The sequence below is a fragment of the Lonchura striata genome, chromosome Z, assembly GCF_046129695.1.
Source record: "Lonchura striata isolate bLonStr1 chromosome Z, bLonStr1.mat, whole genome shotgun sequence".
Lineage (NCBI taxonomy): Eukaryota > Metazoa > Chordata > Aves > Passeriformes > Estrildidae > Lonchura > Lonchura striata.
In genome coordinates this window covers 60,222,696-60,248,241 of record NC_134642.1, presented here as the reverse complement: position 1 = coordinate 60,248,241, position 25,546 = coordinate 60,222,696, and the positions used below count along the sequence as shown (strand labels likewise).

Here is a 25,546-nt window from a genome sequence, read left to right as displayed (position 1 = left end):
CCGCCTTTTGCAAAATATACTGGAAATCTTTATCAATCTTTATCAATAAAGGTCAATTAACTGAAACCTATCAGTTTTTTTTTAAATTTTTTTTAAGCATTTGTAAAAAAAATCCTTAAACATAAAAAAAAAAAATTCCTTTTTTTCCTCTCTGGAAGTAAAATATAAACTTATTATAAACAAATATGCTATTGACATATCTGCTCAAAAGGAGCAATGCTTTGATACCATTTGCTTTCAGCCATAATCCCAACATAGCTGTTTTACCAAAGGCAGATATTGGGACTGCATTGCTTATAATCAATGGCAAAAATTCAGAAGCAAGTATGTATCTTATTGTTGCATACAATACATATATGACATTCATTCACAGGGACATTTACACAGAAGTTGGTACAAACAAGAGTGGCAGAGCCCAGAATTTGTTTACATCTAATTTACTGTAGACATGCCTAAATTTTCCCAGCATTACAATACATTGTCTTACTCCCAGCCTAACTTTGACCAAATGGTGCAGTACAAAAACTTAAAACCAGACATGAAATACAATTAATAAATATATATTGAGCATACACGACCTAACAACTGCTGCATGGCACCAATGGCAGCAAAAGGTTTTACTGTGCAAATTGCATAGCATAATTCCACTTAAAGCAATGGACTGCTATGAATATGTTATTAGACTTGTAAGAAATAGAGTAGAAAACTATCCACCAACAAAAGAGTTTTAAGAGTTTAGCCACCATTATGTCTCTTTGTGATTAATTTTAAGAAACAAAATTCATAACTGAAGATCCATTACTAGTACTGCTCTGATTACACATGCCCAAAGATGATCAAGATGATCAAAGATGATCAATACCTTAACATTTAATGAAAGATTTTACTGAGATTTCTGAAGCCATGAATTATGTCACGGTGCAAATTGTTTCTCCATATTTCTTTCATTACACAGCTAGTAAATTTTTGCCTAAAGAAGAAAACTCCATTGCATTACTAGGAATGAAAGACTATGGGTATTGTCTGATTAAGTATACACTCTACAAGACAGCAGATAAATATTTCTTTATGACTACCAAAAATTTTGGGCTTAATTTCAAATTAATTAACAGCAAACAAAATCTCATATTCAATTAACAAATTCACTTACCATGATTCCAGTAAGTAAACAGACCCCCTTTCCACAGTATGTATTTGGTACCATATCCCCATATCCAATGGATAGAAAAGTTATTGAAATCAACCACATTGCTCCAAGGAAATTGCTAGTAACATCCTGTTGATCATGGTATCTGAAAAGAAGAAAACAATTTCTTTACCATGAAAACATTTGTTTAACTATTGTTTGCTCATAAAAAAAAATGCATTAACTGGTCCATACAACCATTTTTGTATACAATCTCATTTTAAAAACAGCTGTAAGGAAATAAATATAATTCAAATACAATTAAATGAGCAGTAATGAATAAGAAGGTATGAAAATAATACCAGTAGTAGAAATGGTTTATAATTCAGCATTTGGTTATTATTGTGAAGTGGCAGAAATCTCTGTTTTTAACATAATCTCTTCACCAAGGGTACAAGTCCTGTTAATAATCTGCAGTAGCATAAGACATCAAAATAAAACAATTGCTGTGGTCTAAGGCAAATATGAGAGCCAGAACAGGTTGTGTGCACAACCAGACAGCAGAGTACATCTTCACCTCCTTGGCCTGAATGCAACTTTATGATCAGAAATACAATCCTAAACTAACACATGCTGATTTAGACAATGTATGGTCTTCCCTCTCCTTCTACAAGTACAAGGTAAATAAAAAAGTATGTCATTGTATTTCTCATCATCAAAATATATTTTTCTTAATATAGCAAAAAATCCCTTTAGTGTTTAGTCAGCTATAATGTGAAATTTCATGATGTGACATTTCTTGACTTAGTTACAGTATTATAGTAGAATATGTTCATATTTCCCTTCCAAAAACTGCCAAATTCAGATTAATAATCTTATCTTTACATTACATACATACCAAATGGAAGGTGAAGATACATTTTACATTTAAAAACCTGTTGTCACCACTCATCCTGTGGTGGGAAAAAAGATGCCTAATAGGATAAAGTAGGGTGGAATTTTGCTTCCTGGACAGGCCAGCTTTGCCATAGAGACTATCTGCAGCAGCCACTGCAGACTCAAGGTTGCAATCACCCCTGCAGCTGCTGTGAAGCCTTAGGTTAACTAAATGCTGTTAGATTCCCCAAGAGTATAATTTTAGCCAGTCCCTAAATCTGTGTCTCACGGGGGTCACAGAGGGTCATTTAATTAGTTCACAAATCCGTAAACAACCTGCTTTCCACAACTGAAATAACTGCTTCTGTTTCTTCCTTTCTGGACTGCATTCTCTGTGACAGACCAAGAATGCAAAGCAAGCACACAGGAAATTTCCTGTTCTCACACTTTTAAGATATTCACCATAAATTTCTGCAAAATATTGTCTTCAAAGTCCCACCTATGTTCTGATGTTTACTACAACATAAAACTCTTTGACTACCAGAGACCACAGCAATCACTCCGATCAAGTCTGTTCCACACTTCCTCTGGATTTCCTCTCTCCTGGCGTCAGTGTTGTCTCTCATATACTTTATGCAAGTTTTTCTGTTTTGCCTAGAACAAAACCTAGAAAAATGTAGTACAAGCCCACGTTGGGAGGTCCTAAGGACATAAACAATGATAACCACAACAGCAAAAAGAGTTAAAATGACCACAGAGCTTTGCATATAGCAAAACACAATCTGGCATTGTTTATTTTTCTAGACTGCTCTAAATGTTAGGGATTTTAGTCTCCACTTAACAAAAGTAGCAAGTAACAGCCGTGAAATAAATATATAGATACAGAGAGAGAGAAACACAGTTGTCCCATCCAGGAGGCAAGAAGAAAGCTTGAGTACCTATCATGCCAATCCCTACAGAGTATCAAGTAAGAGATATGATCCATAGGGTCTGGATGAGCTTCACAGAAGGGTACTAAAGTTACAACACCTTCTAATGTTAGCATTTCAGGCAAATATTAATAAATGCCCACATAAATATTTAAAATACATTTCTTTCATGTCTCCCTTTGGATTTTGAACCAAAATCCATGCTTCATATGACTGAAAACAGAACATTCAAAGACAACTCACTAAGTTCCAGAAATAAACAACCCATAAGGAATATCAAAACTACTTTCTTAAGTCTTGAACAACATGGGGAAGAGATAATGGAAGCCTTTACCCACTTATCCTCCTTTACCCATGTCAGAAAACATACAAGCCAACCTACACATAAGTTCTTTAAAAAAGTTGACATAAATTTTAAAAGACACAGCAGAAGCCTTTCAAGTTTCATTGGAGACATGGAGACAATAAAGGTTCCTTAGATGAACTATTCATTAAAGCTACCTACATCAATATTTGGTAGCACAATTCAAGGACCTGTTTAAATGTTTCCATCTTGTCAGGCCAGGCTTCCTGGATTTCTTACTCAGAGTATCTCACCTAGTTATGATTGTAAGGCTATACCTCAGCAATCAAATGTTGCATACTTAATTTAAAAATCATCACCAGTACTTACTAATGAATTTACTGTCATTAAGAAACAAAGGCCATGTCATGTCCTCCCTATTGCTGCAACTGCTCAAGCACAGTAAAGCATGCAAATTACCTAATTTTCCTGATTTTATATTAAAAAAAAAACAACAACCTTATTATCTTGAAACTGTACATGGAAAGTTGAAGGACTGACTTCTGAGGTTAAAAATCTGTAAGTACAGTGAAGACAGTATAAAAGGTTATCCATGATAATCCTATAATTTCTTTGCCACATTTTTAAGAGGGTGGTTTAATCTTGTCTTATATATTTTGTAATCTTACTTCAGATTGTTGAATCTCTGTGGTTAGCAGTTCTGGTACTTGTCCACACGCTTTGGATTTTCATAAGATTACATCTGTGTCAGCAGAAATTTCCTGTACCTTCCTTAGTACTTTACTAAGTCACTAGTCACCACTATCACCTGGAACTCAAGCCTGAACCAGCAAAGCCAGGACAGTCTTCTGCTACCTTGTGTCCAACAATCATGTAAAAAATTATTATTACATCTGTATCAAAGCAGGAAAAGCAATATCTTAAGAAAGTAGTATTGCTGAATCTTATTTGTGCAGTCATGGGAATGGCTAAAAATTCATCACAGGTATTTAAAATTGCTTTGTTTTGAGGAAGGGGAAAGAAATTCACCCACTGCCTTTAGACATGTTTTCAAACTTATGCCAGCATCAAAGAGTGAACTTCTCAATTTATGCAGGGAATAGCAAAATAGTCACAGCAGAATTTAAACATTCTTATATTTTTCTATGAAAGCATCTCTAATGTGTGGCACTATAAGTCACCAGAAGACCTCATAAAAGCCATTCCCACAACTGTATCTTTCACTTCACCATTGAGATTTTCCCCAGTAGAGCCAATTCCAGTGGACATTATAGAGAGCAGAAAAGCCAACCACTCCAGCACTGGAGCAGAGCTGTCTTGCTCACTGTCAGTAATCACAAGCCACTGCAAACTTCTCATTCCAGCTGGGCTGTGAAAGACAGCTTGGGTGTAACACATTGCAATATTCAACTGTAGTTGAATATCCATTCACTCTACATCTGAAACTCCTGAAATCCAAGAGGAAAACACTTTACCATGAAAAACTAGGAAATCTGAAAGCTCAGAATTAAAGAAATATAAACAATGATTTCCTTTCAGTGAAGTCTTTCACACAAAGCAGAATCTTGTCATTAGCAAACAAATTCCAAAATGGACGATTTGTTGTCATTAATTCTTACTTATATAAAGGGGTTTTAAAATTATTTTAAAATTAGTCATGGCAAATATATTCATGTAAATATTTAAAACCCATTCAATAAAAAGTTGCATAAGAAAGATCATTAATCACTTGAGGATAAGAGCTAGTATTTAACTGTATTAAAACTGCATCTATATACAGTTTGATTTTCTTGATTATACCCAGCCTCACACAGCTGCTGAATAAAGGGTCATTTACAAAAGCTATGTGTTCCTGCAGTGTACAAAAATCATTGGCTGAAGTCACACAGGTGTAAGAATTATTTATCACACTTCTTTTCTAATAAGAGATATGTCAACAGGCAGGCAGTGCTGCAGCTGGAACACACTATTCACCAGGCAATCACCACCCTGTCAAACACCACTATCCAGTTCTCACCAATCAGCATATATAAGTCTTGACACCACTCTATTTAAACCAAAAATAGCTGAATGATTATATTTGTGGAAAAATAGCATGGCTCAATTCCTTCTCAAGCCAAACTGAGTGGGAGTTTTACAACTCATCTCAGAAAAATAGAAATATATTCTTCAGGCGACAATACTGCAGTAGCCTTGTTTGTCAAATAAATATTTCAAAACTTTTATCAAACAGCAATCTCCTTCTACTTTTACTATTGGTGTCATGATTTTTAGTATTGCTTCCCTTCCCTGTTTGTATGTGATGAAGTTTAATTTAATTGGTAGAAAATCTGCTCTTTAGCTGCACATAATTATCACAGATTCACATCTGGACATCTAAGACACATTCTAATAAGAAGTAATCAAGTATAACATTAAGTTGACCACTGATACATTAATTCTCACAGCAGTTTCAATTCAGTTACTCTTGCTTCCATGAACAGTTTCTGATAACTTTGCTATTCTTGGTTTTGCCTCCTTGAACAAGTCAAGGAGAGAACTAAAAATGATTGAAAAGATGACCATTTCTGTAGGGAAGAAAATGGACTGCTTTTACCATAATCAAGAAGAAAACCCTGGCAATGGCAACTTAGGCCGAGTTTTTCCTTGTCAAATGTTAAAATCTTTTAGACTATTAAGAGCTGGAAACAGGCTTATCCCAATAAATCAGAAACTTGTCAAGGCTCTGTTGAGAAACTGATTGATCTAACCACCTATTAGAGTTCCCCCACAGTATCCAACCATTCTGTTATTAACTGTCTTTTTAGTCTTAGTCAGTCAGTAAGCACCATGTTGTCTGTGATGATAGCAGAGATGTCTTTGTACTCCTTCTCCCTTCCTCCTGTTTAAAGGAAAGGAAAAATGAAATCCATAATAGCACATGGAAAGAACAGTGAGGCTGACTCCAAATATGATGAAGTAAATGGAAGAAATTCTGCCTGTCTTGGGCTTAGGATCAGAAGGGCAGCTTGGAAAAATGCATGCTGCTCCTCAGCTTTTTTCTAACACTTCTGTTGATGTCCCCCAAATATTTATGAAGAGCAGCAAAAATGTTCTTGTCACAATAACTGCTTAATGAAAGTGCAAAACACCACAACAAATGCCTGCATTTCAAACAGACTGACTCACAAAAGTAGCAGTTGTGAACCCAATCAAAAGTAATGGGTAAGAGTCAGCTGATTGGATTGCTTCTGCCACAGTCAAAAACGTTCATGAACTTCCTGCTAAGACCATTTTCAGGCTACTTATGAAAAGCTAATAAAACAAAGAAATGTGACATATTCTATGTAATTACCATCTTATTTGCTAAGAAGAATGAAAAATATTCCAAAAGAAAACACAAGGACACTGGGGAGAAAAATCAACACAAAATCAGATAGGTGAGATAGTATATTTTAAGAAATTGTACCATTATTTTTAATACAAACTATAGTTTAAATATAAGGGTGAAAACATAGAATTACACATAGCCTCTGTCAGATACCCACCCATCAATGCTTGAGCAACAGATAACCCATCAGTAGAAAAATAAGGATTAATTGCCAATTTAATAAGGCTTCCAAGCTTTTATTTGTCCTCCACTGGTGGAGGCCTTGTCTTCAATGGTGCTGTAGATAGATAATGCTGTGCTAAATCAGTACACCTGTCTACAGCTGCAGTAGATGGGAAGATTTTCCATCTTTCCAAGAGAAGCCATTCAGTTACAACCAAAAAAAGCTGCTGAATCTCCTTAAAAGTACCTGATTTTTTTCTTTTTTAAACTGCTTTCAATAATACTGTTAAGAATGTTAAAGAGAATCTGTTGAATCAATTCTGTAAGTATTGGGAAATTGTGAAACCTTTAAATTTGTGACAGGCAGCAAACCACTAGAAAGAACAGAAGTAAAGATAGGAGAGCTCAGAAATAATGCATCAAAAAGTAATTCTGCAAATAAAGTGGTAACTGCTTCAGAAAGTCTTGACTATGTGAAAAAAACAATGTGTCTTTTCAAAGTTTCCAGAGTATTTAAGGAGAATTTCTTCTTACCTCAATTAAGAAACACACCCACCTCTCTTCAAGCTCCAGTTTTGGTACTTATCCCCCAGTACAGGCCTATTCTTACTCCCACTGTGTTCTTTTCAGCAGTTTCAAGCTATTTTGTTCCTGAAGTGGCATAACTGAAGTTGTGACTTGTGACTCAGCAGAATAAAGAATAATCCTAAAGCTTTTGGAAAGCTGTACAAAAAGTCTTGAGCTTTGACTACAGATGTTTTTTAAACATATAATCTGACTGTTTTGATAAACAATTAGGTTCACTGTGCATAAAAATAGCTCATTTTAATAAAGTTAAATGTGCACAATGGAACAGAAAGTAAGGCATGTAGGAATACCTTTGTGTCTCTCAGAGGTGAAAACTGGGACTAACAGTAGCAGCTGTCACATAGGTTCCATGACTAATTTGTCTCATTTCAAAAAACTTACATTAATTATTCTTTGTACAAAATTCTACTTAATCTTAAGTATTTGGACTAACACATTTTATTATGTTCAGAACGCCTTCCTTCAGAAAGATCTATCTTAATGCTGTAGAGCAGGCTCAGGAATTCAGCTTTTTCAGCTCTGTTTGTTTACATTTGATAATATTCTGTCACCAATAAACAGAGTTTGCACATTTCAAAGGAGTGCTTTTAGCTTTTAAAAACTCAACTCTCTATCCTTTCACTGTACCTGTATACACACCCAGACTCGGCTGAGTAATGAAGCATGTGTCACATAACTCGAGCTTTAAGAGGCAAAATCAGGCTCTAATGGTTGGTGTTAGTTGCTGGATTGAGAATAGTAATCAACACCAAAACAGTATGGAATGAATTAGTATCCTTACTCATGGACTCTGCCACATGTATTACAATGTGCTCCACAATTCCATGATCACATGCCACTTTTTGGTCATCACAAAAAACACACTAGCAGCTTTTTCAATGCAAAGCACAACTGGTCACAGCACAAAATACCTTACTGGCATAGCATTTTTGGCCTCATTTTTTTAAAATGAAATATCACATTTTAATTTTTCATAGCTCTCTGACAGACTCTTTGGATGAAGTTAAGATTTTTTGTTACAGCTGATGATTATTTTGGTGGCCTTCACCTTGCTAATTCTCAGCTTCCAACTTCCCAGTTTGATTAGCCTGTATGCCCAAAGCTCTGACTAAAACCCAATGAACTCCAAGTCCTCTATAATGACAAGCATGTTTAAAAAGAATTATTTTAAATTAGACATTAAAAAATTGTATAACTCCAAAATTTTTAACTTTGCCAGAAATAGTGACATATCCCAAAGAAGCAAAATAGCCTCTTAAATGTATCAGCACCCATACATGAAACAACGTGGAAAAAATTCTTACTGAACAAATTTCAGGCTTTCCATAAAGCACAAGAAAAATGCATATTGACACCCTTTTGTGACTTTAGCAGCTTAGTGAGGAGAACACTGACCATGGGAGTGAACTTGTTGCCAGGCTCCTCTTAAGCACAAAGCTGATTTACATCAGCATCCTCATCTCACTGTTCTACCTGTTAGTATACAGGCTGTCAAAGTATCTAAGAATATGTTTTTGAAGCTAATTGAGTTTAAAATCAAATTTTAAATGGTTCTTTAACCCAGTAGAAAGACATACTGTCTGAAAAGCTTGAGACAGAGTTGAAAAAAGGAATATGTATGTTAAAATCCTTGACATGCTACATTTTGAGTAAACATTAACTCTGCTTTGAAAGCAAAATTTAACAAGTAATCCAAAAAGGACAGTGACTGCAAACACACTGACTATTAGAAATAAAACCTGAAATATGCAAGAGCTGCTCCTTCTGTAGTTCTATATGTTATCTTTATCATAAATTGTTCAGTGAAATAAGCTACTATAAATATGCAGTTAATGTGATATTAAAATATATGAAAATTAAATAAGGAAACCGAAGTGAGATAAGGAAGCTTGAGGGAAAACTCCTAATTTTCAGTACTTTTTAATCTTATTTTAAAAGATATGCCTGCCTATTTACTTACACACATATTTTTCACAAAGTCTAATCACTAAAATTTGTTAATACAAAAAGAAGGAATTTTATTTTTAAAGTTTGTTTTGCTTTAATTTTTCAAGTTTGCAAAAACTGGCTAAAGCTGTGTTATGATAGAAATATGAATCATTCAAAATCAGAGATTTTCTTAATGAGCTCTCTGTGAATCATTCATTATATTCACTGGCAACTAATTCTAACCCTTCTAAAATTTTCCCTTATCTTGTATTTTGCATTTCTTCTGGAGATACCCTGTTACTATTTTATACCTAAACTCCTCATAGAAAGAGGAAAGTTTTTTTTTTTTTAATTGAGATTATGAGAATCAATTGACATCTAAAGATTATTAATTAGTTTTCTGAAGCAAAATTTTAGAAATAAAGTTTTAGAAAGTAGAAACAGAATTAATCACAACAGATTTTAAATGAAACAGACCTTTTTTTTCTGACATGAAACAGCAGAACTAGGTAAAAGTTAGCCTTTTATGGAGGGAGAAAACAGGAGGACATAAAATTATATATCATAGATTATGCTGAATTCTTTCAAAATATTTCTGACAAACAGAGCACTCTGAATGCATTTTTCACTAATGGAACTAATTTACAATCACAAAATTTATTAGTTCTGTAGTTGATGTATTAACTTCTATAAAAAGAAATTAAGTACAAGCTCATGGTCATAAAGCCTGCTGGTTTGGAGTTTTTTGTCCAAATTTCATTAGGATATCATATTTGCATATTTTACCAACATATGCAAGTTGTCTAATTTTACAAACATAAGCAAGCTCTAATGTAATGGACATTGGGAAAAGATGACTAAAATAAAATAATAAAATACAATAAAAATACAATAAGAAAAGAAAAGAAAAGAAAAGAAAAGAAAAGAAAAGAAAAGAAAAGAAAAGAAAAGAAAAGAAAAGAAAAGAAAAGAAAAGAAAAGAAAAGAAAAAAGAAAATTCCCTTTCCTTTAGAATTGAAAACAGAATATTGGTTTCATCAAAATGTATGTTCTGGATAAACTGGAGAATAGAACTGGTTTAAATAGGACAGCACCTTACAAATAAACATTTTTAAAAATCTAGGCAGAATTTATTTTGTTTAGATCAGAGCAGAAGCCTGCAGCCAGTGCAAGTTTCATTGAGTTACTCAGCAATGGGGACCTGTTTAACACTTTGTCTCAGGAATGCTGCTGCAGCTATATGCTTAGCTTAAATCAGCCATGTTGAGCTTATTGGCTTATTGTTGATTATATTTTAATTTCTTTTATAACAAGGAATGACTGTATTTCCAGTTCAGCTTCTGTAAGTCACTGCTTGAAACTAAACAGATTTTACTGAATATTTCTAATGACAATTCCAAGCCCAAAGTCTCAAATACTTTTGAGAGTCAGCTGAAAGTAGTACCAGATCTCACTAACAGTTCATTAGTGAAGTACTGGGGACTACACATTTAATGTTCTGAAGCATAAAAACATAACTATGGATTGCTGTATGGGAAAAGAAACAAAGAAAGCACTTGTAACAAATTTTTCCCACTTTTTTACCTATTAAACTTCAGGATGAGATTGTAAATATTTAAGGAAAAAAACCCAGGGCTCTCTCTTCTGAAATTTTGTTCTCTTCGTCAAACCAATTTGAAGGCTAGGAAAATACTTTGAAGTAAATTTTTGTGATTGACGTAAAGATGTTCATTTACAAGGACTGAGAAAGGTGATCTACATGGAAGACATTCTTGTGACTCTGTCACCATATGTCATACAGCACGCTGTCCATGTGCACAGACCAGCTACAGGATTGACTTCTGCCACAAGGTCCTCAAGGGAAATGCAAATTGAGAGAATACCATAATTTCAGATAGGCTAGAAAAAATTTAATAGGGCTACATGTAGTGCTATACTCTGGTGTGGTAATAAAGGAACATCACCCTCATTTGCTTATACAGACCTCTGCAGTGTCACATTTGAAGACAGATGTGTTGCCCACCTAAATGCAACCAAAAAGAAAAGGCTTAGGAGACCTTCACCATAATATGTTAACTATGCTAGATGCAATTATAGTTTTCTTTGCTCTGTCTTAAGCCTTGACATGTTGTCACCAAATTCTGTTATACTGTCAGTATGAGATTATATGTAGTCTGAACCTCATGCTTTTGTCCCCCTCCTTAGCCACTAAAAAGAGTAAAATTTGACATTTTGCTTGTCAGGCAAAAAAACTTGCATTTTCAGTTTGTTTGCCATTTGCTTTCAGGATAGGATAACTTTTGTAGTGATAATCCTCATTTTAATGACAAACATTTACCAAAAACAAAGGATCTTGTATTATTTTCTCTGAAGACTATGAACATGACAGAACACTTTCTAATGATATTTTTTTTTTTACCAAACCCATTTTGTTGCCCAATATTTTGGTCTTCATTCAAGACTTTCTGATTGCATTTTAACTGCTTTCAATGAAGCACTGAAGAATCAAATTCTGTGCTCTGAAGGAACTTGAGCAGATAACATTTTCAGAAAAAAATGCCCACATATTCTCACTCTGTTTTTAATGGAGGGGAGTACTCTGGTTGGTGTGGCAATAGAACTTACCTTTTGCACTATCTGCACTTGAAGCTTGTGTCTTAGAGTCGATATGTAAAACATGTTGGAAGAGTCTTTTAATAAACCAGAAGTTATCTAATGCCTATTGTTTACACCACTGGAAAATTCTATGGCAATCATACAGTAGATATGTGAGTTATCAGTGTGATTTCATGCTTCAACTCAGCTCCTTGGTCAAGATTTAGACAGGCAAGCACATGATCAGGGGTCATGCACATATACATAAGGATGTACACAATGGGAACATTCAACTTTGGGACTGCTGTCGGTAACTATACTGGCTTGTTAGGACTACTAGATTTAATTTAAACTGTTACTAATTATTCACTTTTCAGAGTGTTGAATGCTTCATAAAGGCTGTCAACATAATTAGCATTAAATTACAAAAGCATGCTGGAAGATGAAATGTTAAATAAACTTGAAATCTAATTTACAGTGCTCTCTTAGCCCTAGAGATGAGATGAGTTCACTGATGGGACAAATATAGAGAAAGTGTAATATGCACAAGCAGGTATTTTTATAGCAAGAATGGTGCTCTTAGGGAGCTATTCAGCCTCCTCCACTCACTTGTTTGACTTGCAAGGCTTTGCAAATATAAGAAAAAACTCAATCCAGTTAAATAAAAGAATCACAAGCATTTTTAAGAACTCCAAGTGTGACTGGAGAGCTACAACTTTTATGAAATTTTAACTGTTTCAGCTGCCCTGCTTCATAAAAAGTATCTGAAATTATAACTTGAAAGCAATGCAAAAAGTAGCAAAAAGAGGTAATTATTTGGGGTTTTCTCTCCCAGTCATTTTAAATGAATAATGAAAACTTTCTTGCAGGTCAAAGACACTTTATTCCATTAGCAAAAGTCCATAACATTAAAGAATAAACAAGTTTGAGATCTCAGCATATTTGGTTTGGAAAAGAAAAGCTAGACACTGAACTGTAGATGCTTGTCTCATTTGAGTAGAGTTTGGGCCATGTTATACCTATCTGTATCTCTGAAGCTACAAAACTTTCACTTTAAAAATTTAGAAACAAGCATATGTTGTAGGTAGATAGATAGATGTATACGCAGAAAGATCTTCTGTAAGAATTCAACTATATTTGAGTGTTTACCTTTTAGAGAACTCAAAACCATGATGTGACTAAAGAAAAATTATCTTTCATGTTTAAAAACCCTTGATTTTCTCTAAATGCATCCTTTGAGTCCCAAAAATTCAGTTGTGACTCCCTTAAAGGGGGAGAGGAAAAAGAATTCCAACTATTTGGATTAAAGATCCCTGGAAAATACATGAGATCTATAGTCTTCCTTTTCCATGAAGTACAACTTCAGTCAATTTATTCTCCAGATTCTGGAGTCCTGACTAGAGAAGTATGCGTGGAGCAGTGGTACAGCCACAAGGACTTCAGCAGGGAATAGGTTATGTATTCTGAATATGCTACCCAAAAGCATAAGAAAGAAAAATGTAATCATACACAATTAACATTTCCTCTATTTTCATACCTCTCACCTGATTACTCAGACAAGCATATCCAGATTGCATGTCTACTTGCACAATAATTTAAAACAATATGAAACATCAGCACTGCACTCACACTTCAGTAGAATCCTTTGCTCACTAAGTTCAAATAACTTTTGTTATTCAGAATAGGGACATCACGTTTACTGCAATAGTTCTAGTTCTATGCATGACATAATCACGAAGAGCTTAAATGTCTTTGGTCAAGGTCACAACAGAATTGTAGGTCGGATTCTCTAGCTCATGCTATTTTCAACAAACAGAACACCTTTTTTTTTGTCAGTAAATAATGCAGTTTGTCACAAAAAAAAAATGCACTATTTACTGCTTTTATGACTTTACAAACTATTTGTATATATTTACCATACTTTTGTTCGTATGATAAAACATTCACTCCAGTCTTCTATACTAGCAAAAATGCTACTGCCACTTACCTCAATAATGGAAGAGTGCTAGGGGTTCATCCTACTAAAACCATGCTAACATTATTGTAGTCTAAATTTTTGCTTTCCTTTGAGAAAAAAAAAAAGAAAGTAAACTAATAGAATGTGTAATTCCTTGTACAGATTTTTGTGTCCCCTGCAGATACCAGCTCAGGACATAGCATCTGCTTCTTGGTCTAATATCTGTGCTAGATGTGATTTTCTAAAAATCAAGAGAAATCACAGTTCACATCAGAAATACAATCACTGAAGGACAACAGTGTCCTGCTGAGGTACACTGACTGTGTCAGCAGGTCTTCTGCCTCTCAGTAAACAAGGAACAAGGAAGTCAGCTGATGAGATCTGCTTGCAAGGAGAAAATACCACTCTAAAAGCAGTATTATTAAGAATTGCCATGCACATTTTTTTGTTAAATTCTCGTAGGCTTGGGAAAGGAAGAAAATTAATGCAGAAGGTATTACTGAGAGCTGACAAGTATCAAGGTGTTCAATTAACTAAATGTAACATAGAATTTGCCTTTAAACACCTCGGAAAGAATCTACTGTGAAAGACTGCAATTTAACATCAAAGTTTAAACAGTCAGGGTTACAATTTTAGAAGCTCATTAGTCTGAAGGTGTATCGTGATTTTCTGAAAAGATGAATGATTAAAAACAGAGTTAAAAAGGGAAGACATTTGGGCATGAATACCTGATTTGAAATCTCTGTTCAATTTTAGGGAATGCTGTATTTCTGATTTCAGACTGTGAGAAGCTTTGCCAATTATATCCACTGCATTCTTTTTAGCACAAAATAATAAGAGGTCGCCTTTAACTCTAGGAATTAGAACATCAAATATCTTCTTTCTGAAATGTAGTGAAAAGATACATTCTTTTTATTAGAAGGCTATTACTTACTGTAAATATTTTGCTAGGTTGTTTTCCACGTGTACTACTGCCTGCCCAAAAAATGCATAGTCCAGTGACACTACGGTCCATATATATATTCCGGACAGTTCTCAAGGCAAGCCAATTAGAGTGTCTACAAACTGGTAAATTCAGGTTGTTGAATGAAAACATAAGAATGCAGTGACTGAAGAACATGGAACAAAGATTAATGTCATCCTTCTGTAGCTACCAAAAGCAAGCCTGAAGCTTGATGGTTGCACTTCCAAACAGTACCTGCACCAGAGTACGCTCCACATTCTCCTGCCCCACTGCAAGCCCAGCAGCTGGTGAGGCATGTGTTACAAACCCATGGCCAGGTTCCTCCTGCAGGTGTACTATAGACAACTACTGAATTCAAAACAAAGACACTGACCCTGCTGGCACAGCTGATTATTATCAAAATACCTTCCACGCTCTGCTGTACGTTTTGCCAGAGCTGACTAAGAGAGCAGTTTCTCTTCTTTAGAACTCACGTCCTACATCCACCCTGTATGTACTAGATAGGTGACAGCCAAAAAAAAGGAAAACAGGCTCAGTCAAAATCCTCTTCACTCCTCAAGCAGTATTATGTTGCAATAAGACTAAAATACTGCTTCTTGCTTCTACATAAAATTCTTCAATTTAATGTTTATACAGTAGCTGAGGAAACAATGTTTTTTGGCTCTTTGATGCTTTGTTTCATTAAAAAAATATCCAGACCTTATGGGACATCTACAACACAGACTGTCTCATGGTTCTTTCTGTAAACTAAGATAAGGTACTCCTTCTAGGTGTCTCTTGTGTTTATTAAAAGATAATCGATTTTACAGATAATAATTAGGCACTGGTTAGAGTCTTATTAAAAAAATGGCACTTCCATATCACAGAACTGTTAACTCCTAAAAAATTTATCAAGAGTTTTCAATCAGCACCTCTTTCTGGACATGGATTTTTAATGGCAGAAGCTAAGAGCTTATGAGATCACCAGGTTACAGGCTGAACCATATAGGTTTTGACAGCTGAGTCCCAAACTTTTAAAGATTCTTAGTCACATTTCTGTGGAACTGTTTGCTCTACTGTGCAATGACCAGAAGCTCACTACTCTAAAACTATGTCCTTTGTATCCTTCTTAGCCTGCTGTTTCCTATATTGGATAGGATGTTTCCTGTTTCATAGGATCTTTCCTATGAAAGAAACACTCAACCAAAGATAAAAGGATTTAAAGATAACATAAATAAAATCCAAGTTCAACTGCTGTGCTCAAGCAGCAAGATATAAGTGTTTCATCATATTATAAAATGGATAGGCATGTCTTAGCAATGCCTTGGGTAACAGTCACTAATTTTTGTTTTAACTAAAAAGAACTGTATCAGCTCTTCTTGAGATATATGGTCTATAGCCCAAGGACTCAAGGCCATTCCCAAGGCGGAAAGGTAAAATCCTGAAGAAAAGAAAAAACAAACAAACAAAAACAAAAACAAACAAACAAACAACAAAAAAAGCCTCCAAAAAAACCCCAACACAAAAAAACCCCACAAAAAGCCCCAAAAAAACCCTAAAAAAACCCCAAACAAACAAACAAACTAAAAAAGAGGGCCAGCCAAGCTGGTTGGTCCCACTGGAAGTTGGGAAAATCACCAATTCATGTCTGGAGAAAACATATCTGGACGAAATACCACAGCAGCATGACAAGAGGCGGGTATGCAGCAGCACAAAGGGAGCTGTGGAAAACAGACCTTTACTGCCTATCTCACTTCTACATGGCCAGCAAAAGCTCTTTTGCTGTCTTACTGGGCTAGAGAGTGTCATTATGTTTAGTCTAGCAGTCCACTAAATTCCAGCTTAAGCTTTTGGATATTTTGCTTCTAGTAAGTAAAAATTACTTTGCGGTTTCATGCTGTGTATACCTTGCTTGTATGGTCTCTTTGCACCTGTTGAAGGTTCACAAATAACCTGCTGCAAAAGAGGAATGACAGCACTACAGGCAAGGAAACTGAAGCACAGATGTAGTAAGTGAAAGCCCTTGGACTGCAGAACTGCTTGTGTGGAAAAGCTACATTTTAATATTCCAGCCTTATAGAAAATCCTGATCATTGAAAAATTAAGTTTATTTATCCAGTCCTACACATAATTTTCAAGTCCGAGGTTTTTAAAATTCTTCTGCCTCATACTCCAAAATCACCTACAACTCAAGATATTTTTAATGCAGCCAGTCTAATTAGACAAAACATGCTATGGAACTGCATTTGTGTCTACTCAAGTTTAAAAGTATCAACATATTCTTTAACATGACCAATGGCCTACTTTATAATGTCATCAAACAACATAAACACTTGTGAACATTGCACTCCTATGCCTGGGACACAAACTTTTGAAGTCTGGCATCCCTGAAACATGAATCCCATTCAATTCATATTAAGTGAATACGTTTTTACACTTTCAGCTGACTATGTTTGTCATAGAAGACTGCATTTACACTAATATTAATAAAAAACTTCTGTTCTGCTGGTATATATTTAATAATTCTTGTTTATATATTATAATAGATTTTATTGTTTTAAAGACAGCATACACTGGTTTTTACTGCTATTTTCACATTTTAAGTAGTCTTTTGCAATTCAAAGTTACACATAAATATTTAGTTAATTGAATAAATACAATTTTTAAAAACAACCACCCCCACAAACAAAAAAGCAAACAAAAAAACCCCAAAACATTGGAAAACCAATTTGCAGGCATGTACACAATTCTGATGCTGATACTTAAGTTTGTACCCAAGGCTCATGCTAACAGTTTGGCATGATTTGCATGATTACCCACGCAGATGCAATCATTTTAGCACCATCACGAAAGGATTTTAAGCTAATGCAAGCTCACTGGCTTCCACAGAGTCTGCACCAGGTTTCAAATCAGGCTGTAGCCCCACAGCACTGACACCCTCTATTTCTGCGTGCTCTTATCCTATTCAGGTACCTGCTGCTCTGGAACATTTGGAGTACTTTTTACCTTCACTGCACCTTCCCAGTGATTAGAGACTGGTCTCTTTTGCTGTCAGTCTTGGCAACAGAAGATGCCCTCAAGCCCTGAGTCGCAAGCACCGTGTACAAAGCAGAGTACAGAGACTTCTCTTCGGTGCCGGGCTGCTCCAGCCTGGGGTGAGGCCGCAGCGCTGAGCACGGAGCCGGCACACGCCTGGCAGGAGCACAGCTTCACTGGCCAGATCAGGGACCTGGAGACCCCACCACCAAACCAACATCAGCTTATTCCCCCTGCAAGTGAGCCCACAGAGGCTCTTACCTCAGGCTTCTCCACCTGATGCAGAGAACACAGAGGGAAAACAAGCCAGCTAGCCGGGCGTAATTCCAGCCTGGGCAGTGTTCTCAGCACGAGCTGTCAGCACAGCCAGCATTCATCAAAACTGAACTGCTCTATCAACACATGAAGGCATCATCTTCATCTGAGCACCACCAGCCTTCAGAAATGTTTAGGTCCCCTTTTGCCTCACTAGAAAAGTGTTATTCTTGGACACCACTGTGCTGAACAGTGCAAACACAGTTCAAAGACAACACCTGAACCAGAAACTTGCAACCTAAATAATCCAAGATACTTGTCCACTTATTACACCAATGCCTTCAATACTCAATTAATATACTTCAATTCAGTGAACCACTCTTCTGTGGAATGTCACAGAAATTTTGCCAGTGGATTTCATTTATCACAGAAGAAGGCTTAAAAAGAAATATTGGATATCAATCTAGTTTAGAGAAAAAAACAACTGCAAGTAGAGTCATGTTCTATTGTCTCTGTCAGAAATGTTCTAGATTGATCAGCCTGAGCTCTAAACTAATATAATATCACTGTTTTGGGGAGCACAAGTGTAAATAAGGACATATACCAATACTTGCTACTTCTAAGTTATGTTGCAAATCACTTACTATCTCAAGATCAGCTGTAGTAAAAACTATAGCTTATTTTGAACTTTTAAAGAAAAAAAAAAACTACCCAAGGAAGAAAAGTCTGCTACTGAGACAACAAATTAAAAGGACAAAATCAGAAGAGAGAAGGAGAATAAAGAACATACAAAATATTGAAAAAGCACCTTTGCCTGTTTCCCACTGTAAAACCATTAATTCCCTTGAACTGCACAATTTCACAACACTAAATCCTCATACTAACCTCATAAATTTGAATTTTTAGGGCTGAGTTGTAAATTCCCAATAGAATCCACTCTTCAATAACTAAGCTAGACTTCAGTCAGCATATTGGCAGTTTATTCACAGTGAAGTGATAACCACGGCTATACTCCTCACTTTGCCCAAGAAGCAAAAGAAAACCAGTAGAAAAGCTTAAATTCACAGTTCAGGGCCCACTTTTCAGAGACATAAACTGTTGGAGCAACAAATTCTATTTTGAAGTGACAAGACATTGCTTTATACTTCAGTATGACACTATTTTATAAGGATTGCTTTTGGGGTACTATGGGAAATAGCTTTTACTCATTTTACTCAAAATAGTTTAAAAGGCTGGCCAAAAGAGGGAGGAAAAATTCAATTATCACATCTAAAAATAAGAGGATCAGAATATGCAACTTTGGATCCAGTAACGAAATAATGATAAAAAAATTCCATAAATTGCTTTCTTATCTGAAAGAATTTGGAGCACGTACAACCATTCTTACTGACCAGAACAAAGGCTGTCCTCTTAATTAAGTTTTACATATACAAGATTAATTAAAAAAAAAAATCACCCTTGAAAGCAGGTAAGTAGTGCCCTGTAAGTATTTTCATTCTTTTCAGACTCTTCTGAAATAGTTTTTAGAGAAATAGTTTTTACTTTGCTCATGATTTTTGAGCTACACATGAGCTTTTCCACTTCATTTATTCTACAACTGATATACATATAAGTCTTTGTAAATAAAAGGGAATTTAACCTAAGAAAAGTTTTCTTGCTCTAGTTAATCTGAAAGACAGGTATTTTTTTCTTTAATTAAGTAAGGAATTTTTTTTTTTAATTTTTTTTTTTAAACAACTTTTTGGTTTTTTGCACTGCCTTCCTGAGAGTTGGGCCTGCTATTTTTGGATTACAGAAACACTGATCTTCTTTGTCTTGATATATTTTTGCAAAGGAATGATTATATCCAGTGACACTTCATCAGTTATTGCTACTTTCCATATTTATATATAAGAAAAATTCTAATAACCTAAACAAACTGATAAGTATTCTTACTTATAGTCCCTAAGTACTTTTGCTGAGAATACACACAAATAGCATTTTCAAAGAGAAGGAAAATATGAATTTAAAAGAATAGCAAACTCTACATGCAGTAGAACAGGTGCATCTGCTTCCTCCCTTAAATATATATAACTGCTTTGTTTTCAAGCAGGAAAATAACACATTATTTAGCTATTAATCCTTCTGGATATACCTAGAAAAGGAACATTTTATTTAGAACAACTGCTCTTTTTTGGATCTTTTGGGTTACGTCTGTCAGACATTCACCAGTGTAGTTCTATGAATAGATTCTCTTGTTGCCTTCATTGTATGGTAAGATAATGGATCTGATGGTCTGCAGAAAAAATGCAATTGGTTACGTGTGATTTTAGTTAATAATTGCTTTGAGATGTAAATATTACAAAATAGTAACCTAATATTTAAAGTTAAGCTACATTCAGTGTGCAAAACCAGGAATTAAGACTAGTAGGGACACAACCATTTATTCACAGCACAGGTGCAAGTCAGGATGATGACAGGACATCATTGCTTATTTTTGCTTTGAATATTTAACTTTAACGTTTGCCACCACTGAAAAAACCTGGCTGCCAGTAGCACATTCTAGTTTCAGTTAGATGTGAGCCAAGGAAAGATAAAGTACCATGATAAACAGCCAGCATTGTCCACACACAAACACTATTTGATCTGTTGACAGTCATGAGATTGAAAAACATGAAAATAATGTCATTGCTTCTGACCTTCTGAGCCTAAAAATAGTCTTAAAATTAAATATCCAGGCTTGGCTTTTTGTTGGTGGGGTTTTTTGGGGTTTGTTGTTGGCTTGTTTTTTGGGATTTTTGTAGGGTTTTTTGGTTGCTTTTTTTTTTTTTCCTTAACTAAGAATAAGAATCTTCGCACTGTCACTGCAGAGAATACAAAAACCAATTTCTGTTAGAAGGTGGCCTTGTGAATATGCATGCAATGTACAATGTCAGATAAGGTCCTCAGGACAAGTAAAGAACTGAAATACATACTGAGAGAAAATTAAATAGCTAAGAAACATTTTTTCCTTCATGAATTACAACTGAAGTATCAGTGTATCCACTAGCTTGTATCAAATGAATTCTTAACATTTGCCTCCCAGTTGTCATGTGTGAGCTGCTTACTAGAAACTTTGTAATGCTATCATATTTCCAATAAATAAAAGTGACATTGTTTTGTAGAAAACAAGGATAAGCAGAAAGCAGAAAAAGATTTCACCATCACACACAGATGGGATTTTGCATATGTGTGTGTATTTTTTGTTTCAGTTTGTTTTTGTTAAAACAAGGAGAGAATACAGTGCAGAAGCTGACAAGAGGGAGAAATGCTGACTAAAACAAACTGCTCAAACTGAACTGACTTCATTGCCAGGAGTCAAAGAAGAGATGAACAAATAGAACAACAAATGGTGCCAAAAGTGTGCTCTGTGTAGAAGAAGAAAATCCAGTTCTGTTCTCAGTTCTCCTCTGCAAATCCACAGAAATGCCAGGCATGTGATAGTATCTGTTCTGGACATACAACAGTGTAATGTGGGCATTTGTGGTTCATACTCCTTGGTACACGGCACTTCTGAAGTGTGTATTCAGAATATGTTATTTTTAATTCCTTTCCATAAAAAAAAAAAAGCCAGATCATAAAGAGTGGCTACTTTCCACACAACTTGGAAAAGCAGCTCACTTCTCACAGAAGATAACCCATTCTACAGAAGAATAAAAGCAAACTTGTCAGATTATTCAATGATTTAATGCTAAACATATTAACTTTCTTTTTCTTGAGAAACCAAACTTTTTCTATTTTCAACTGATGACCATGCACAAATGTATTTCCATAATTCATATGTTTCAGTAACAACATATGTATGGGAAGCTGAAAAAAATAAACTGCTTGTAGGGCTCATAATTCAAATGTGAAAGTAATATAAGACAAATACTTGTGTATTTGTCTTCTAGATCATGTGCCTCAGAGATGTTATAAACACAAACATCTTTTGAGTTAGACCTAATAAAAAATTTAGATTTTCATTATGAAGCCTACACATGACAAACAGCAATATACTGCTACTGGCAATGAGAAGGCAGGTGAAACCTATGCAATACAATCTTCCCCTCAAAACAGACATTATGTATGCAGCAACACTTGATGCCTTCCCCACCTTCACCTTCCAAATTCCCTCATCTAGATTACTCTGCAGCCCTAGCAACCTGTTTATAATCAGCTGGCTGTCCACCACCATTATCTGTACCACGTTCTGCCCTCATATATGACCTTTAACTCCAATCATGGAAAATACCTTGCTCACCAACCCAAAAGTGTCACTTGCTATAATTAGCATTCTGGGAGCTAACTATACAGTCATTAAGGCACTGAGAAAGACACATGTCCTGTCTTAATTCAGTGTATATCAAGTGATCAGTCAGATGACCATTAATGCAGTGAAGTCTTTATTCAGACAGCCAACTTGCCTGGCTCAAGCTATGACCTGTCTGCACAGATTATCTTTTGAGAGATGGATAATGATGCTCTTTCATGTTACCTTGCTATGAAATGTGGGGCTTCCAATCTCCCTTCCTATTCCCATGATCATCTGCAATAATAAAAACCTAACTTTGAATAGAAGAACAATCTGAATACCAGGTTGTCATTCAGCAGTAACAACTTTTGCTGAGCACACACAACTCCACAATAAAGGACACCGCCTACTGGAATTTCCCTTCTCACTGAGAACATGGAACAGAATGAGAATCTTTCCCCTCCATTCCCAAATCTCAATATGGTAATCTATTATGTCTTATCACCATTATCTTGCTCCAATTTGGATGGTCAGTTAAATGATTTAATACACCAAAGAAATATTGCTAATGCAACCTCATTTAGTGCTACTGTATAACAGAAATTAGAGCATGGTGCTAGAGTGATATAAATAAACAGTTAACACCATCAAATTTTATTAATATAAATCATCCTTTATCAAACCAAAGCTACCAGGCTGCTGCCTAATTCCCAATTTCTATTAGATGTACTAAAATTCATTATGCATTCATATATAGTGTCAAAAGAAAACTCCTAATAACAGAATTTATTTTCAGGATCATTTTGTGTACATTAAATAGTCTATTTAAAATAAAAAAGAGACTCCCTCGAGTTATAACTAAGAAACACATCAAGAGTAGTTAGGAAAAAGTGTACCTCATTTGTGGAAACTAAGCTTTTAACATCTAAGCAATTTAAAGCCATAAAGACCTTGCAAGACATCTTCTGAGGACTATGATTTCTACACAGAACAGAAATTATTCAGTGGCCATATCTGTCCTTTCCCATGATACATGGCTATTGTATCTGCCTTCAACTACACAAAAAAAAGGGGATGTTTGACTTCAGATGGCAGAATATTAGGAGCATTCCAATGTATGGGATTTTGAGGTTTTCATCTGAGAACTTTTTCTTACCACTTACTTCTATATGGGCTATGGATTTAAATGGTTTTGATGGGCTGACTAGTAACTGGAATCCAGAGTCAGTATAATTTGTTTGGCAAAACACTAACATATTCCCTCAAGGGAAAATTGGAAGCAAAACACAAAAACTGGACTGTGCAATTAGCATGAATAACAAGAATCTAATTCTGAAAGCCAAAATATATTCCTTTTATTTTTTCTGAAACATAAAATCAACTTTTTTCCTTTTTTAAAATATGAATCTTGGATTGTGAGCCAGAGACAAAAGGCAATTATGCTAGGGATATTTTAACCTAGTACTAGTATGTATATTTAACTTGCTTTTAGTTGTGTTGTGTTGTGTTTCAGTTTTAGAGGAGTCTGTGACTATTCAGCCTACTGTCCAAACTATTACAGTCAATTCAAGGACAGCAACTGCAAATTAAAATGTGGAAAATCCATTACTAATTTAGCAGAGTTGAAGAAAATTCAGCTTTTTGCAACCCTGACTTCTGTGTACCTAACCAAATAAATAATCTTCTTCCCAGAACAACAGTGATGCAGAAGTGTGTCACTATGTAAAAATAAATAAGCAAACTAAGAAAATCAAAACTTTATGAGAATGTTTTCTTCACTCCCTCTGACTGCAAAAACAGTGAAATGATCTTTGTTTCTTTTATATTTAATATTACTTGCATGCTATACATTCTTGTCCTGCAATCTGTATACTAACAAATAAATATGTTTTAGAGACATGTATCAGACAGTAGCAAATACTTTCAGTAATTTTCACTGAGTTGTACTGGTTAATTTTGAAAGCACATGTATAAAAAGTTAATGAAAAAGATATTTTTTTAAGCATCATCACCATCATCATCATCATCATCAAGCAGTTATATGTAATGATGTAATGGATGTTGAAGTTATTCAGAGCCACTTCAGAACTGACAGTTTGGGAAAAGCCTGAGTAGACACTCAAGAATTCCTGAGCAGCAATTGGATTGAAAGAAAACTGGTGGGAAGAGAAGTGGTGAATATGAGGTAAAGAGAACAGACTTTGCATAAGTCAGTTAGATCTGAAACAAGAAGAAGCTTATGAAAATACAGGTACTAAAGACTGAGTCAAAATCTAGGGTACTGCCACTATGGGGAATATTCTGAAACTATAAAATGTCATTATGTCATAGTATTTTCAGAATATTCTTAAACAATTAATCTTGCTGTAATATGAGGAAACAATATTGATACAAAGAAATTTTAACAATAAAACTACAAAAACATGTACAAAAACATGATTCCTACAGTCATTTTATAAGATCAGATATTTTTCCTTATAAGCTGAAAAGGCATGCAAGGAATAACTTAAAAATGCACAATGGTGTTTGATTTAACTGCTGACTTGAATAATTTAGCTATCACAAGTAACTCCCCTAAACCGATTCTAAAATGGACAGATATGGAAAGGAAAAACAAAATGGTCAACAAACAGCAGCAGAAATACCTTAAATTTGTTGATGATTTTTCAGCTTAAGGAAGGAGAAATCAATTCCAGGATCTAAGAGCTGTCCAAGGCATTAAATCTTTTATAGAGAATTATTCTAATTGTCTTCTTAGAGTTAACCTGTCTCATATTCCTAAGCAATCCTATCTAATCAGCAGCCCATTACTTTTTTTTCTTAAAGCCATGTCTGAGAAATTCAATTTCAAGTTGTCAACACTGACAGACATTTATTCTGCACCTACACTGAAGTCTGTGGTAAAGGGAGGTTGAAAAACTAGCTGAAATTGAAAGTCACACTCTGAAATGCACTTCTGGATTTCATTCTGATCTTTCCAACTACTCAACTGCATTTTGCACTCTATTTCTTTTTTTCAGAACAACACTCAAATCACATATCCCCCCCAAGCATTTTCCCCATCTATTTTTTCTATTTTATCCTCACTACATTTCATCTTACAAAAATAAATGAAAATTGTTTTAAATGCAGAATATTAACAATTACTCTTAAAGGCATTTTATGGTATATGTCCAGTGTTTTAAATATATGAACACACTGAAATGAAATTGTAGTGCTACAAA

General features: G+C 35.0%; 1 protein-coding gene across 5 annotated transcripts in view; it reads right to left on the bottom strand.

The window, feature by feature from the left end:
• Positions 1-25,546, bottom strand: part of KCNN2 (potassium calcium-activated channel subfamily N member 2) — a 71,135-nt gene that overhangs the window by 23,795 nt on the left and 21,794 nt on the right. For all 5 annotated transcript variants that reach the window (XR_002464905.2, XM_021524996.3, XM_021524997.3 and 2 more), the window contains one exon: positions 1,151-1,292. Coding sequence is in view for 4 of the 5 variants with exons in the window: in XM_021524996.3 (XP_021380671.2) it covers positions 1,151-1,292 (142 nt within the window). In the remaining variant the exon portion in view is untranslated. The remainder of the gene's footprint in view (positions 1-1,150; positions 1,293-25,546) is intronic.